The sequence below is a fragment of the Chironomus tepperi genome, unplaced genomic scaffold, assembly GCF_022539635.2.
Source record: "Chironomus tepperi strain 1889 unplaced genomic scaffold, CSIRO-AGI_Ctep_v1 contig_85, whole genome shotgun sequence".
NCBI lineage: Eukaryota > Metazoa > Arthropoda > Insecta > Diptera > Chironomidae > Chironomus > Chironomus tepperi.
The window spans coordinates 2144069-2162913 of record NW_027226207.1 but is presented as its reverse complement, the minus strand read 5'-3'; the positions used below and the strand labels follow the sequence as shown (position 1 = coordinate 2162913).

Genomic DNA, 18845 nt, shown 5'->3' with positions numbered 1-18845 from the left:
ATTTAGATTGTGTCATTTTGGAAGGATTGAAGGATTAAGTTGATATTCTGCAGTTTGATTTGCTCAAAATCTAGTGAATTTAATACTTTTTTAGATTGTTAAAAATGCAAATGTTTGAAAATTAATCTGATTTTGTTTCAATTTTCAAAATTTGAACTATATTTTTGAAATTTTAAATTTTGAACTTTGGAAGTTCAAAATTCGAGCTTTATTTTCGAAATTCAAAATTAAAACTTTATTTTCGAAAATTATGTTTTCGAAATTGATGTTGAACATCAAAGAATTTTTCGAACTTAAATTTTCAACTTTTTTTGGTTTTTAAAAAATAAACTTTTTCTTTTAAAAACATTCAAATAAAAGTCTTTAAATTTGTATAAGTTTTCAAACATAAAGAAAAATGCAAAAAAATGCCGAAGTTGTATAAGAATTCAATTTAATCCTTCAAAAGCTTCCTTTGTAAGTAATAAATGTGTAAAAATGAATGGAAATGATTGATGTACATAAGTTCCTGCTTTAATAGAATTTCTATTAAACGTTTTTGTCCAGTTAGTTATTTTTTTTTTCATTATGATTCTTTGAAAAAAGCCTTTGTGTTATTCACTGTCGATTGTCAAATTAAATCTATGATGAAAAATATTACAACAATATTTTCTCATTATTTGATTATTTTTCTCATATGTGTTGTTTATTTATTTTTTTCTCGCAAAACTTTCTCTCTTGTTTGTTTATTTTCGAAATAGAATTATTCACACATTAGATAGTGATTGCATGTGACATGATGACGATATGTCATAGTGAATAATTTAATTTCATTTATTGAGGGTATTAGGGGAAAAATTTCTATTATACCTAATTAATAAGCATAATAATGTTTTTTTTTTTTTATTATTAAATTTTCATTTTCATATTTTTTTTTTGGGGGGAGCATTGGGGAAAAATTTTCCTAAAATTTAACCAAAAATATATATGTAATAATTATTATTAGTTAATTAATTATAAAACAATGAATCGTCAATCTTTTCATCATTTCATATCATTTCAAAAAATAAAGATTGCGACACAAAATGCTATATAAATTGATAAAAGTTCTTCCTTAGCTACGTATACATTTCATTCTTCAATATTTTTTTTTTCATCAATTTCTCTGATGACTTACTTAATTTACTTAATTTTTTTTTTTCATTTTGTTTTATGACTTAAAAATGTGTGTGTGTATGTGTGTAATTCTGTATATGTATTTGTGTTTTGTTTCTTTCCATTAATCATTTTTCTTTTAATCTTATTATTCTTTTTTTTGAGTGATCATTCATGACTATACATGAATAAAATTATTTAATTTGGCTATCAATTATGAATTAACGTCATCGGAGTTATTGATTGAGCCATTAAGCTCCTCTTTTATCGTCAAATTATCATGTAGTTTTGAGGTTTGCTGCTGATGCTCATGCATTGCATAATCGGAATCAACATCATTATCATTTGGAGACGGACTAGTTCGCTCCCTTTTAATATCGTGGTGCGCATAATTTATGGGACTACCAGGTCTTTTATTGTTTGTTACTTTTGATGAGTACTCGGAGTCATCATCGGATGGACCAGAATTGGGCATTGAACTTTTCTTAAGTAAATGCTCAAATAATGTACTATGTGTTAGTTCATTGGGCTTTTTATCTAATGTCGAACGTATGATGCCATCAAGAAATGAGCCATTTGTACTTACGGGATTATATAAACTCTCTAAATCTCTTACACTGGGCTTGTTGCCATTATTGGAATTTTGATTACCATTCACTGGGGATTTAAATTGTTGTTGTTGTTGTTGCTGCTGCTGTTGTTGTTGTTCTTCTTGAAACTTTTGTAACATTTGTTGGGCGAAGAAGTTCTCAGTATTTTGTGGAAACGGTGACGAGCTATTTTGAGCCGACGATCGTGCAAAATCTAAAGCACTCAGGCCTGAAAATGCACTGGGATGTGGCCATAAGAGCTGCGATTGAAGTTGTAATTGCGCTGCCATCGATGCATGATCAATAAATGGTGGAATTTTCATACCATTTGGATTTGTGCCATATGGTGGCTTTAATGGCGGTTTTGCATTCGGCAATACTTTACTCTTATCAATCGCTTGAATTTCCTGTCTTTTTATCGTTGACGTCGTCGCCGATGAGGAAGTTGACGAATCAAGTGGCTGTGGTTTCGGTTCTCGTTTTCTTGGTCTCATCAAATGTCGCTCCTTAACTTTATATTCTAATGTGGAATGTGGAACACCATAATAACTTCCAGCACGATGCACTGACATCTCACCCCTTTGTACAGCCTTTACTGCCTCAACTAAACTATCACGATCATAATTACGATATTTACCACGCTTTGGTCGCGTACCTTTACCACCCGTTCCAGTATTTGGTGACAATTGTTGCTGTTGTAGTTGCGTGATATTTGGATTTGTACCAAATTTTGATATATCAGTTCCGCCAAGATTCCTAATAACCGATATCGTCGGTCTCTTTTGATATGCTTCCATTGTTTCAATAGATAACGGGTGCATGGAATGTTTATGATCATCAAGGAGATTTGTTTGAAAGTTTTTACTAATACTCTCACGTATGACATCATGCAAATTGAATTTTGCCGTCGGTTGCGATGATTCGGATTCACTTCTTTGGCGCATGAGTGATGGTGATGGAATAGCTAAACGATTTGCTAACGTTGGCGTTTGTTGACCACCAGCATGAAGCTGTGGACTTATTGAAAGTCCTGTTTGTGGTGATATGGAAGGCGTTATGTCACCATTCTTACTTTGCGTTGACGATGCTGACGATGGTACGCCAGAGTTGAACATTGTTTTTGGAATGGACGGAATTTTGAGAATAGTGCTTGAATCATCACTACCGTCATTCACTTCCATCTCAGGTGTATTTGATGATCGTGATTTGTGTTTATTTTGCTGTTGCTGTAGAAAGTTCATCATAAGAAGGGGATCGATGGAATTTGGTATGCCATTACTTCCACTGCGACCATCCATCTTGTCTTCCTGTTTCATATCTTGTGGTTGTGTTAAAAGTTTCCTAAGAAATTCTGGAAGTTCTTCTTTTGGTGATGCCGATGATGCTGACGTCGATGATGCTGATTGTTGCAGTAATCCTGGAAATCCAGCTAGTCCTTGTAATCCTTGAAGACCATGTAGTCCATTTGCAATCATTAAACCTTGAATCCACGCCGCTGGATCTATTGGCCATGATGATGGTCCACCCATTGGATTATTATTTGATGCCGTCTCCTTTTGTTCTGGCTTAACAGTCTCAGAACTTTTCGCAAGCATCTTCAAATAATTTTGGAGTTGCTCATTTGAATTTCCCAATTTTTGCATTGAATCTCTCTCATCGTCCGGTCCCGAATCTTTATCATCTTCCTCATCAAGGACTGCAATTGGTGGATTATTAGCTATAAGTTCCCGCTTTTGCTCGATAGCAAGTTTATAAACTTTATTACGTAGTGTAGATCGTGGAATTCCATAGGTTTGAGCGGCACGTCTTGTTCCCAACTTACCGCTAAGTATATCTTGTAATGCATTGTTAAGCTCTTCTTCCGTATACGTTCGACGTCCAGGTATTGTTGATATTCGTGGCTTTGCCCTAAAAAAACGAAAAAAAAAAATGAGAATCATAAGTCAGTAAATAAATTGAAAATAATTTAAAAACATTTTATCGGACATGACAATTGTAACTTAAATTGCGCAGATAGCTGATAGCGATTATCAAAAATTAAACAAAAAAAAAATATCGAGAGCAATACAACCCAATTTTTTTATAGTGGCACATGAATACATTCTCAATGAACTTTGAGTGCTGGGCGAGTGCTGAATCAATGATAAACTTTTTTTGTATAGTTCAAAAGTTTTTTTTGTAACTTTTTCAGCAGCTTTTTGTAGTTTTTTTTTTTATTATTCAATATTGCATTATTTGAAGCTGTGAACTGAAAAGGGTCGAGAAGCAGCAGTTAAATTGGAAATAGAGAAAATTAAAATAAAGAAAAAAATTGAATTTAATTGAACACTTGTTGTGTTAATGGCTTAATCTTGTTAATACTTTTTGGATTTGATTGGTACAGTAATTGGAATAGGAATCAATAATTTGGAAGTTGTTCAATAACAATTATGGAACAAAAGAAGTTTGGTGCCAAGCCAAATTCAGAACAAATTGATGAAATAATGCATTTTTGAATGTTAATAATTGGCAGAGATTCTTAGAGGAACTGGACCAACTGGAGCTCGTTATAAAAAAATTTAATTACTTCCTCTCTCAAAATTGCATCACGTTTCCCAATAAAAATTCGTTAATTGATCTGATTATCGGAAGAGTCAGACGAATTAATTTCCGAATATAAAGTCATTAATATTGAATATTTTCAGTAAATTAAACAAGGGTGGCCAGATGAATATCTTCAAATTAATGGGGGACAGTTCATTTACTTGTAATGCTTGGTATCACTTTTAAAGTTATACCAAGGCTCTACGGCAGTCTACCTTGAAATTATAACCCCAATGGCCACCCTACCCATGATTCCAACAAATTTACTCCAACAGCTACCCGAAAAGGCATCCTTTAAAATTAATTAATCCAGTTATGTCAAAAAAACATTAATTAATTCATCTTTAACTATCGCCCAACCCAATTCACGTTGCACACAAACTGCAACATTCTTATTTAATTTGTCATAACAATTCAGTTGACTTGAAAATTTATTTTCATTCTCTTCCGTCCTCAAAAGAAATTACTTAAGCAATTTTTATATATTTTCTAGTATGAACAACAAAGACGTAAGCATGATGATAAAAAAATGAGGGTTAACTGACCCAACTCAACAAATAATCAAAAGCGAAAACAAAACACGACTATCATGACTTGTAAACGCAATGAAAGTAATAATAATGCATAAAAATTGCAATCTGGTGATCATAAGTCATCGACTTCCACGCATTTTGTAGTTGACTCAAAGTTGAGGTCAGATAATGTGAAGATTGGCAATTAAAAAGTCATTAGTAATGAATTATTGAAGATCATGGTGATTAGAGACTTTATTTTGATGGAAATGGGATGATGAAGGAAGTTGGAAAGCTGTAGTTGACAGACATAAGGGGAGTTTTTGTGCTTTGGATTATTTATGATTTTGAATGAAGTGAGATTGTTAAAATTGAATTTACGCTTCTTATGGTAGCAACTATCGTTACTTCAATTTAATTGAGAATATGTCAACTGTCATTTAATATTCAAATTATATTTGCAACTAGATTTAGTTGATTTTCCCCCTTTCAAAGTTGCTGTCCCCTTCATATAAATATTTAGTCTGTTTTCAATTTTCAAACAACAAATACCTTATTTATTTATCTGATAAGTTCCTTCATTTACAAGTTATTGATGTGATTTCAACAATTACTAATTAGAACTCAGCTTATTAAATCAGTTCAGAAAAACCTGAGCGGCAATTCCACGAATTAAATAGAATCAACCAACGAGTTCTGTTCTCAAGAATTTATCCAGTTTTTAATTATGAAATACTTTTTTATTTATCAAGCCAACACCTAGAAATTCCCAACATTATCACCAAGAAGTTTATCGTAGCGAAAAAAAAAAAAGATTCTTTAAATTGAATTGATTATTTTTTTATTGCACAGAGTAAAAAGTTTCATATTTTACTTCACTTTATGCAATTGCATGTGAATTGCTCATTGTTTGTGCATTGTATGTGATAAGAGAACTATTTTCCTTTTCGTTCACTAAACTCTATTTGCTCATTTTACACTGTTTATACCTTGCAATTTTATTCGTAAACAATAATTATTATTTATCTCATGATTTTCTTATTATGTTTCAAAAAAGAAATATTTAGTCTAAGTTGCAGCACCGAAGAGTGAATATACTTTTTTTGAAAATATTTGTCATTCATCGTCAGAATAATAGAGATTAAGAGAAATGAAGTAATTGCCGACTATTTATCTCATCATCATCATCTTTGAATATGTATATTTGAAGTATAATAAAGAAAATTTGTGTGTGGGATTTGCCATTGGATCACTTACACTTTTTACTCTCATTATTTACATTTTATAGTTCTATTTGAGTAGGCAATATTATGTATATGTAGTATATGCAATATAGAAAAGAATGATGCACAGAGATAGACCGAATGAATGAAGAAGTTGTGTTTAGTTTGGAATTAATTTGCATTCCTAGAAGTAAGTGAGCATATGCATAAACTCCATAATGCACAAACAGATACACATATACATTATTTTTTTTGAGGAATATTGTTTATCGAAATTTTCATTGAAACAATGAACTGAATGAATGTTGATCCCATGTCTCCTACATTGTCGTAGTTGTAAAGAATGATAATATACATTTAGTTCTGTAGATAAATGAGGAATGAGATGAGTGTTTGATGGTTATTTTAGGGGTTCTGGGAAAGAAGTTATAGAGCTCTTAATTGATTTCAAAGATTATAACTTCAATTTAAAATCAATTCAAAGAAAGTTTAAAATTTCAAAACTCGTATTCAAAATTGGAAAGCTCAAGTTCAAAATTCGAAAATCTAAGTTCAAAATTTAGTTCAATTTTGAAAGCAAAAGTTCAAAAATTAAGATTTTAAGTTCAAAATTTGAATAAAAAAATTAAGAATTCAAATTAGAAATTCATAATTTGAACTTTAAGTTCAATTTAAAATTAAAACTTTAGAAACTTCCATTTAGGGCTTTATCATGATTCAGTTGATTTTTTAAAGCTTAATTGTTTGTTGTCAATTTCTGAACATGTTACATTCTATTTAAACACGAAACATTGTTTCGAAAATTGACAAAAAATTTTATATTTCCATGATAAACCATCCAAAAAGAACCCTCACAAACCATCCCGTTAGAACCTCTATTAATGCACACATATATCATTATGCATGAAAGCCCATTTTTTCTTCTTATTTTGCATTCAAAAAAAAAATTGTATGTAAAAAGCAGAATTTTTATATGTGGCAGTATAACTCTTCAGTTCTCATTACACGAAAAAAAAATTAAAAAAAATTGCAGAGTTGATATGCGAAAGGTTAATAAACTTTCCAATGCAACATGCCATATATGTGTGCACAATATTTATGACAAAAATGTAATTACACGTCGTTCTGTGTAAGTGCGTACTCTCAAATTATTTGACTGCAGTTTTTATTATTTTTGTACATGAAAAGGGTTTTTTTTGTTTTGTTTTGTGCATTAGAGACACAGTCACACATATACAGCGACATAAGGCTTATGCATAATTAATTTGAATTTTTTTTTTATTTTTGGCATGTCATTCACAAGTTGTAAAGAAAGAATTTCTTCTTAGTAGTTTTTTTATTTCAATTTCTTCTAGAAGAACTTTATTTGATCTGTGAGACTTTTTTTTAGGCCACGGAGTAATTTTTTAATATTAAAAGCAGCTGCAAATTTTCCAAAAAATTTAAATTGAAATATGGTAACTGAGAAAGATAATTTGGCATGAATATAAAAGAGAGAAAGATCGTATATGAAATAAATTCTGATGTATCAGCACAGCACAACAGAGGAAAAAAAAATTTAAATTGAGTTAAATTGTAATTAAATGCTCTTGATGAAATTTTCATTCGGTTCCAATTTTTTTTTGTGTATATTGATCCAATATTTTTTTATCGCTCAAAAATAATTGAATTAAGTCCTCAAAAAATTATAATTGAAATTTACAACTCACCTGAATATGTTTCTTGAGTCAATTGGGGTCGTTGGTGTTGTTGATGAGCCACTTGGCTTTGCACTAAGGTCTAGTGGCACATCACCCGAATGATGAGTCGGAGATGGTGATGGAATCTCGACGCTTGTCGGCGTCTTGACTGATGGACTTGACTGACGATCAGGTGTTGTTGTTGGTGATACTTGTGGAAATTGATAAAAGAGGTCTGTGGAAATAACAATTTTTGAGGTTAAGATTTTTTTGAGGATAGAATCAACTTACTTTGATAAAATGGATTCAATTGGCCTAACTGATTGATATCTGGTGTCTGTAGTCGTTGAAAGGCTGCAAGTTGTGCAGCAACTGATTCCAAAGAAGTCATATTTGGATTCAAGCCAATTGTCTTTAGCAGTGCTTCCAAATTTTTCTGTACTATAGGCGATGTATATTGTGGTTGTTGATGTGACGAATAATTGTTATTTTTCTGAATTGTATCAGAACTAGAGCTCGAATCTTCCGATTCAATAATCTGTAAATTAGATGGCATAATTCATTATAAAGAAATCTCATTTCCTTGACATGATTAAAGTTTGCACTTACATGCTTGTCGAGCTCAGCTTCCGGTTGCACCGGACCTGTCTCAACGACTAATTCGCCTATTTCGTTCACTTTTAATAGTTTACCGTCGACACAAAAGTAACACTTATCTTGTGGCTTCCAATCGACTGGATCAGGTCGTAATTTGCCTGATTTTAAATCTCCTACTCCAGTCAACAATGATTCACTTTTTATTTGAATTTGTTCCTTTGATTCAATTTCTTCTTCTTTCTTCAGATTCTCTTTATCTTCCGCTTTTATTTCTGTTTTATTATCTGCAGATGCAACAAAAAATAAGTATAATGAAAATTCATGCATTCATGTGTACTTAAGATCGTGAGAAATGGGATGAGGATGGATTAAGCGCATCTTTGATGGAAGTTATGCAATGAGAATTAACGGTCATTTTAAATTCAAATTTAGACGTTTGAATTAGATTCAAAAGTTTTAACGGTTTTTTAGAATTTAAAAGTCATTTTAATAGACAATCGGACAGTTGGGGGTCAATTCACAGCTATAACGACCGATCAGGCTAACTATTCACATCAAATTTGCGCTCAATAAAGACATGCATAAGAGGTTGAATGAAATAAAATTAATAGAGATGATGAGATTAAGTTAAAGGAAAAAAAAAAAAGATTTCTATGAATTGACGATATTTATTGACATTAAAAGTAACGGGTTACCACCGTACCTAATTTTTCGCTAACGTCTTCTGTAGTCATCAATTTATTCTCTTCCTTTATATCTAGTGTTTCCGTTTTAATTCCAGTTTTATTATTTTCACTATTTTGCTGCTGCTGATGCTTATTACTGGTTTCTTGTTGTTCTATACAATTTTAATTTTTTTTATTATATTACACATCATGCGAATATAATAAGTACATAATGCAATTTTTTTTTTCATCATAAAAATATTTTTATAAGAATGATGAAGAAGAATAAAAATGGGAAAAAAGAGTAGAAATAAGAACGCATTAAAAAAAATTATTATAAGATTTTGCGCACGTCAAAATAGATCTTTAAATCTACACGTTCGGATCATCATCATCATCAAGCAGTGTGATTGTGTGAATAAGAGATTGAAAAGAGGAAATGCTTTGAAGCTATTAACAATTTCCAGTTCTCTTTCCATTTACAACGTGCATTAAATGTAACACTCAAATCATTAAGGCTTACCAATTGAAGGCGATTGTTTCGTAAGTAAATCTGCATGTGATTGTGCTAAAGATTCTTGATACTGCTTCCATTTTCTTCGTCCCATCAATTCCTCAGCTACTCTTTCTAATCCTGTTGTATTGTAATTGATGTTTCCCCCCAATAAACACACACGAACATAATCCATCGTCACAATTTGCGGATTTTATAATTAATGCAATTATAATTGCAGTTGGTTTATTGATGAATAAATGTGGAGAAGAAAAAAAACATTGACATGATTAGAATATCAAAGGACAAATTATAATTTAATGTTTGTTGTTAATTTGATGGATAATATGGATGTGCACTCACTTATGAATTCATATATATACATATTATTCACCATAAGGATATGGATGTAACTGTATCAATTGATTTAAATTCCTTTTTTAAGGTCAATTAATGCATCACATATATTTATAATTACTATTGAAAAGGAAGGGAGTGGGAGGGACTATGTTAAGTGATCATTTATTTAATTACAGTTTTGCACTGAATTATAATCATTTTTTTGTGAATGGCTTTAATGTGAACTGGAAAATTATATTAGTATTCGATAAGTTTTTATTTTAAAGCTGCCTGTCGTATACAGGTATATTGAAAGCTGCCTGCCATATATTAAACTAAGACACAAGAATTTGTGTAATTAAAGATTTTCAAATTAACGGACTTTTGAGATTCAAATTTTATTCGTTAAATTTAACGAATTTAGTTTCACTCCCCTTTTGTTTATATTTTGATCAAACAAATTGAATTTTTCAAAGGATGTATTTAATTTAATTTACTGATTATCCTAGACTAAAATTAACATAATTGCTTTGATCTTTAAGTAGTCAATTTTGAAATTTAGATAGTAAAGGATTTAAGTGAGTTATATTTTGATTTCGTCTTTGAATTGATTCATTTGTTTTCTGAAAAATTTACAGAATTGTCTCATTTCCAAAAGCTGACATTAAAATCTCCCAAATGACTAAGATTGAGGATACAATGAGTAAAGCACATTGTAAACTTGACACATTTCAAAAGTTACTAATCCCTACCAGTCATCAAGCTCAAGGATGTATCTAGAGCAGAATTGTAACCGTTTTCTTATGAGTCAAGTCATCACATCCATGACACTAAATAAGTCGATCCATTAGTATGTGGTTCTCAAAAAAGTTTGATAAGAGCCTCAAATTATGACACAAAATTTCAAAAAGCTATCATTCTATGACTTAAAATTTTCATGAAATCATCAAAAGCATAGAAAATGATGAGTGAGTTCTTAGGAATACATTGCATGTCTAGTCTAGCTTACAGCAATTCAAAATTTATGAATCTAATTTTAGAAAAATTCTCATGACTTTTTCCTATAACATTTGCAGCACAAACATTCTCACATTTCTTCTTTTATCAAGAAAACCTTAAAATTTAGCCACAAACATGAACGATTGTGAGGCATAAGAGTAGGAAAAAATATTTTGACGATAGAACCTCAATTTATTATTGGATCAATAATTGAGTATATGTGCTATGTATGTGGTTTTTAAGTAAAGCGGTTTATTCAAATCGTGCGTATTGCCGGCGTCAGAGAGCATTTACATTTCAACATAATGCACAACTATATTCACATACATACAAATGTATACATAAATTGCACATGTGAAAGTTGTAAAACGCATTAATATTTAATCAAATTTCTACCATCCAACCCCACACAAACATCTGACAAAGTGATTTTGCAACCTCAAACAGAAAGCCATCAAAACTTCCTTTTAAACCCTCTTCCCCCCAACCTTCATGCCACCCCTTTTTGTAATGTAATAAAAGGAACTTTGTGAGGCCATAATAGAGTTTAGGAAATTATCCATAATAACGCTTTATTTCATTTCTTTAATTTTTATTAAACTAACCATAATGTATGGAATATGGGTTGATAAGTTACTCTCCTTAATGTGGAAATGCATGTGTTATGGGAGAGACAAAAAGTTGTTTTTGAGTATATTAGGGGTTACTGAGTGAGGTTTAATTGAGTTTTTGCAAATATTAAATACAAAAAATTTCAAAAAAAAAAAAACATTTCATTACATTAAACCCAATTAAGAATTTAAAATTTGAGATTTGAACTCTTGACTTTTGAAGTTTGTATCTTAAACTTTCTAAACTTTTTAAATCTACTCTTTTTCCACTTGAATGACATTTTGACAAATTTCCAATATATTAAATTTATTAAAAATCAACTTAGCCCGCTTGAATTAAAGCCTAAAGCCCTAAATTTCCAAATGATTTTACAATAAATTAAATACAAACACATGGTTAAGGTAAGAAGGGCAAAACATCATTTTCATGTAAATTTATTGTGCATTAACTGATATTTATTGTTTCGGAAAGAATGCACAGGATATTTATTCAGCTGAACATGTGTTTGCTCCTCCTCTATCCATTTTTAATATGAACTTTTTTTTTTGTATTTTTGCTCCATATTTCTATATACTTCACCGTTTATTATCATTACTATATATGAAAAATTAGAAGAAGAGATAGTGACTGTACGAAGTATTGTTTCATATTGCGGAAGAAAATTACATCAATTACTAAAACAATTTGCAACCAGATCATCACAAATGAATCACCATAAAATTACATTTCAGTTTAAATTACGAAAAAAAAAGAGAAGTAAAGATCAAAGCGAGAGTCATTACCACACACATTTTTATTATCAATGACATGCACGAAGTCAATAACTTTCATTGAACTTTTTACATTTCAGTTCTGTTTTTGCCCATCCAAAAAATATGAAATAAATTTTTTTGCCACCCTTTTTTTTCGTTTTTCATGTATGAGGAATGAGACATTATAGATTACATTTTCCATAGAAAAAAAAGTGCAACGACATCGGTTTCATGTCCTTCTTTTCGTATACGAAATGCTTCCATTTCAAATATTATATTTATAAAAAGAATTTTTTGTAACCCCAAAATGCAATCGATCGATTTTCCTTGAAAAAATATTTTTTTACTTCTTCTTGCTACTCGATTCTTGAAGGCAATTGTTAATAGAAAGAAAATGGATGTGGGTAGAATGAGATGGTTTGTGGACGGGTGGGCATGATTGGGGTGTATTGAAGTAATAGTTTTCCAATCAAATTTTCAATTTTTTATTAAAAAAAACCAAACTGAAGCATGCAGCAGCAGCTTTGACTCCGATGAACTTTGGCTGATGGTGGCAGCGATGAAATTATTTTCTTCTTTTCCTTCATTTTCCTCATTCTTCTCGTTCATTTCGTCAAGGATTTTTATATTATATATATTTTTTTTTCGTTACTGAATATAGCAAAAAAAATTCATCTTCTCTTGAAATCGAGTGTATTAAGTGCCAGCAAGAGAAGGAGGGAATGAGATGGGTGAAAGGGGTTTACTGGCAGTAGACGGGTGATGGTGGATAGATATGATTACACATAGCGAAAATAATTTTATAGGGGAATAAAAAAAATGATGCAAATGAAAGAAGAAGTGATGACAAGGAAAAAGCTTTACAAAATGCAATTATTAAATGTACGGCGTGAGATTTAGGGTTGTCAGAGCTGATTCTTTGGGTTTTCAATAGCTTTATTAGTTGCTGCATTTAGATTGATAAATTACAGTGTGTTAAGTTCGTGGTTTATAGATATGAGATGGAGGTTCGAATCCTTGATTTGATGATGAACGAGAAGCTTTGATTAAGTAAACTTCAAGGGATTGAAGGCAACTTGTGCATTCCAGATGAGAAAACAACCAGTGGAAGCTATTTGTTGTAGCCTACGCTCTACATAGGAACATGATTGCAGCTCCTAAGACTTTAGGACTCTTATGCCATTGTTCGTTAACACAACAATCATCCTTAGTTCAATTCTCGAGAGTTGCTTCCCATAGATTCAAATAAATCAAGTCAACTATAGTGCTATGGTCAATGAATTGCATACCAGCACTACCAAATGTCGCATCAACAACAAATACCCTCAATACACATCCACAACAACAAAAAAACCCAAAGCTAACTTGTTGCTTCACACAGAATTTTCATCTCAGCAAATGCTTGGCAAATGCAACCTTTCTAGTTGACATCCCTACACACTCATAAACTTTTTTTCCCACACCTAATAACAAATATATAAAAGAGCTTGTTGCTAAGAACGTGAAATTTAATCAGGAAATTTTTTGCACGCTACATCACTGTCATAATTCTCCTCGACTTTCATCTCAAAGCTTAACTACAGCTCCTGCGACTGTTACTGATTTTTTTTTTTGCCATCATAGTCATCGTCCAAAGAAGAATGTGCATATAAAAAAATCACAGGCAGAGAATAAAGGAGAACACCAGAGGAGAAAAGGAGAAAAAAAAAAAACAAAATAAACATTTTTATTTCGTAAAATAAAAGAATGAGCCACATACAGATGAAACCGAGAAGCTGTGCTGAGATGAAAAAAAAAGCCAAAGAAGAGGAGCTTTTTTTTCCTCGAAATTGTATACAAGGATATACATAGAGATGTACACTATAAATTAAACAAAAAAAAATGTATAATACACTATGGAGATTGAGATGAAAAAAAAAAGAATCTAGAGTGTATGTGGCAGAGCTTGAAGGTTTTTTTCATCCTTCGATGATGATAATATAAAAAAAAAATTCAGGCTCACTAATACACACACAGTTGTACAACCATACAGCAGTAATGTATATAGAAAAAAAAAAAATAGATAATACACGAAAAAAATCCTTCGTCGACGAAAAAAAGTGCATAAAAAAATATTGAGAAAAAAAACTGTACAGTGAGTGGTATGAGAAATGACTGACGACGAAAGACAGGGATCGGACTTAGCAAGGAAATGCACACAGAAAATTATATTTTATGTACAAAAAAAATACTAACCCCAATTCCCTCTTCCCTACCTCGATTCAACCTTTTGCTCATTCTCTCTCCGTCTCTCATTCGGTGGAATTTTTTTTCGTATTTTTTTCACGAGTAGAAAAAAAGTAATTGGCAAAAGGTGGTTGGTAAGAAAAAAAAAGCTGAATGTTGAGGGGTGAGATGGGACGTAAGGAATGGTGTGTGTGTAAGTGGGCGAATGCTCCACTAATCAATAAAATTGCATTTTTTTGCCATTTTTTAAGGTTTAATATATAATAAAAAAAATTTCGTATGTCGTTTAAAGTAGCAAGAAATGTATCTTTTTACCACTACAATTACATTACTTCCATACCAGATTTCATATAATGTGTGTAAAAAAAAAAGGAGAAAAAAAATGTCATACAGACATGTTCATGTAGATAATTTTTCATAAAAATGAATTTTTTTTTCTTGCCACAACTTTTATTTTTTCATATTTTTTTTTTTCGGGCATATTCGGTCTGTCAGGAAATATTCGCTTGACTGGAATAAAAATCTTATCTATAACAGACGATTGACAAATCAAAAATAAGTTCATAAATTGATGACTCATTGTTGTGGTCGTAGTGAATGAATTTGACGAATTATTACGAATAGTTTTTTGTAGGAAAAATTTTAAATTGGGAAATTTCCATTGCAAAATGAGAAGAAGAAGAAGAATTGATAGCTACGATTGTTAGAACTGTGGCTTTGGAAGAGTAATCATGAAGTCAAGGGTTCGAGTCCCATCAGAGTCATTAAAAAATTCATGTCTTTATATCGTACTGACTTTTTTTGACTAAATAACTGATTTTGTCATCCAGGTCAGCTACAGATTTGATAAATAGTCTTTACAAAGATGGTTGAATGTCTTTAAAGTCGATAATTAGGGAACCTCTCTAAAATCCTTAATATCTTCTTCAGTTATGTTAAAATAAGACCCCCAATGCATCCTCAACCCCCCTCTAATCAACTTTCCATCACTGACTTTAGTTCATGCCATCAGTCCTAGTTTTATTTGAGTACATTTCGCAAGTATTTACATACATTTATTGCATTTTACATGATAAGAGCGACAAAATAAATTTAATAAACGATTTTTGATAAGAAAAAAACTGCAATTTTTTCTATTTTTCATCACTTATTTGTAGACAAAGGCCTTGAAGTGGATTTCTAGTTAAAAAAATATGCAATACTTTAACAAACAAATGTGCACGTACTTTTTTTCTTTTGTAATAACTCAATGATTTTTTTTTTATATGTGAAATGCATTTTTCACCCCCAATTTTTCTTTTTTTGTGCATGTGTGTAATGCGAAGGAAGAAAAAAAAATCAATTGTACTGCTCATAAATTAAGTCAATAAAGGCATGAAAAAAGGAACTAAAATGTGCATTTATTGCACACACAAAAATATGTATTGAAAGCAGGCATATAATAATAAATGAGTAGAGAAGTTGGATTGGGGCTGTTTGGAGGTTGAAGGCGCAATTTGAGAAATTTACTCAACTTTCACTAAGCTAATATAGAGTCGGAATCTCAAAAATAAGAAATTCAGTAGAAAAAGCTTGAAATTCGAGCTTTCAAAAATTTTCGAACTTCCTTTTCGATTTTCGAAAGTTTTCGAAAATGAATTTTCGAACTTTGATTGAACTTAGGTTTCTAGTACAGACTTTTTGGCTTATCTAGAAGCTTATTTCTTTTGGCAATGCCTAGCATCCAGCAAGTCCCAAGATTCGCTTTAATCCGACAATAATTCATAACAATACCCGCCCACCCACACCAATCAATGTGATCAAACAAAAGAAAATCCACAACAAAAAAAATATGCTAAGCAGCATTTTTTTTTATTATTCCTCTTCAACCAAATGTGCATAAGCGTACAAAGGGCACATAATTCATGAGTAAACGCAATTTCATATATGAAACACACTCTCTGTCGTTCCAAAAAGTTCATTCGCTTTTTTCAATTCTTTTTCTGTGTTTTTATTTTTTTTTTTTCGGGATAGAGAGGCATAAAACCCACAAGCGATACAAAAAATGCACATGTTTCGCAAAAAATACATACGACTTAAATAAAACTAAATAATAATAATAAGAATAAGACCATCAATATCAGTATGAGGCGAATGTACAGCAAAAAATAAAGTACTTCTCTTATATTTTTTGGCAAATAATAAACTCCGACATAAGTTGAGTTCACAAAAGTTTAAAATTTATTTATATGAAAATGCAGTTGTTGCTGTTCAAATATAGACAAAGAAAATGAGGACTTACTATGGTATGGTGTCAGATGATAATAGTAAAGCACAATTTATTCATCATATTAATTTAAGATGTGACTTAATTTTTGTTGAAATTTTTTTTACTATCGTTTCCAGTTTTGCATTCTTCTATTTGATAACACGTGCTATTATCCTACGTGAAAGTTTTATTAGCACATTATTTCTTGGTAAATGAGTGCGGTTATGGATTTATACTTTGGCTTGGATGAATGATTGTCTTTTCTTTTAAATATTTTCAATTTGACAGGTTCAAGGAATTTGGGATTGTCTTTATTTCGTGGAAAATTACTTCAAAAATCCAGAAAATATTCGAAAGTTTACAACTTTTTAACGGAAAATTTGAATTTAGGTTCAAAATTTAAGATAGAAGAATTCAAATTTCAAAAATCCGTTAGAATTTTTCTGTGAAATTCACAGCATAAAATCAATTTTCCACACTCATCCAGTTCAGACAATACCAACAGAAATGCGTCCCAATCCCTCATCTAACCACAAACTCATCATCAAGTTCTAATTCCAATTTGAAAATTCTTAATTAAATCATATCTACAATCATTAAACTTATGGATGAGTTGAAAAAGTGCAGCATGCAAATGTGCAAATTTCATTACAGCACACACGATGACTACGAACCGAAACAAGAACAAGCAACAAAAAAATAAAATTGAGAGTCAGAGAGCAATTTCCATTTATATTTTCGGGCCAAACACAAAATAAAAAGAATTATATGTATAATGTATTAAAACAAACCTGACCTATCGCAAAATTGTACGTCGAAGCCAAACAACAACAGAGCAGAAATAATATAAAAAAAGAGATATGAGAAAGTGAAACAGCCGAATATTTCGGATATGACAACAACAACAAACGGCAAAGTTTCGCCATGACGAAACTGAAAGAATGAATCAACTGATAATATTATGTCTGTGCCGCTTTATTTTGCTTGTACATGCAGTTTCGGCAGTCTCTTTTTTTGGCATTCATTCTTTATCGCTTTCATTCGGTTTTTTCAGCACATCTTATTCCATACATTATTGCATTATAACAGTATAATGAGTACGACTGCATGTGTTCTCATATATATATTTGGTTATTCCAATGTCGATGCCCTGATGCTCTCTCATCGCTCTTAATTGTGCCAATTCTTCTTTTTTTTTGCAAAAAAAAATTTACAATCGCTGAGTTATTTTTTGTTGTGGTTTAAATATTTATATGATGAAGTCTTATTTTTTGACATTTTTTTTGTGTATGTCGCTCAATTGGATGGGTTTCAAATTGATGAACAAAAAAATGTCAATTTTTATGAATGTTTTGGCTGGATCTGTACAAAGGGCTTTTATAATCGGATTAATTTGGCGGATTTTTGGAGGTTATTAGTGACTAAAAATCAAGTTTGCAGCTATCAACACTTAGTGAGCTTTAGGGGTGTGCTGGGATGATGTCCAGCATTAAGAATGCATCCAAATGACGTCATAATGCTTACATAGCCAAACAAATAACCTGAATACACTCAACTTCCTAAAAATAATGTAATATCCAGCTCCTAATTGACGTCATTTGCAAACAACCCTAAATCCACAAAAATACATCAAATTCAATTCTGTGTCATTTATTTTCGTACTGTTCGTGTCTATTTTTTACAGCCAAAATCAATTTTAACTACAATATTGCTGCTGTGTCCAATTTTATTGCTGTCGTTTACAGCCAATTTACTATCAGACCGGTCAATGAATTATTAATAAGCATGTCTAATGTCTTGGAATTATTTCACCAATCCCAAAGTAATTAAATGATTTAGAATATAATTAAAGCATTTACATTTTCTCATCGTTAATGCTTACAATTGGGAAGTGAAATTGGCTGAATTGCAAGCAATTGATTACTTCACGTATAATGTCAAGCATTGAACTTGGATTTAAAAAAATGTCATACAACCATGAACTTTTTCATGAAATTTGCATCAAGTAACTCAATATTTCGAGTGAGTCATTATCAAAATATTTGAGTATAAAAATGGAATCGGATACAAAAGATCGAGTTTCTGTGTATTGAGTTTATCTGATGATCTTCTCAAATTTAATTATGACACAAAAATTTGTATTGTTGCTGCTTTTCTGATTCATTGAGTTTGTTGATAACATTTTGACGGAAT

General features: G+C 31.1%; 1 protein-coding gene across 1 annotated transcript in view; it reads right to left on the bottom strand.

Moving 5' to 3' along the window:
- Window positions 1–489: 489 nt before the first annotated feature.
- Window positions 490–18845, bottom strand: part of LOC139086453 (mushroom body large-type Kenyon cell-specific protein 1-like) — a 29308-nt gene continuing 10952 nt past the window's right edge. Inside the window, exons 2-7 of the mRNA XM_070634914.1 lie at window positions 9507–9617; window positions 9022–9156; window positions 8327–8602; window positions 8013–8243; window positions 7752–7956; window positions 490–3632 (exon numbers count right to left, since the gene is read on the bottom strand). Of these exons, the coding sequence (XP_070491015.1) occupies window positions 1349–3632; window positions 7752–7956; window positions 8013–8243; window positions 8327–8602; window positions 9022–9156; window positions 9507–9617 (3242 nt within the window). The 3' untranslated portion in view covers window positions 490–1348. The remainder of the gene's footprint in view (window positions 3633–7751; window positions 7957–8012; window positions 8244–8326; window positions 8603–9021; window positions 9157–9506; window positions 9618–18845) is intronic.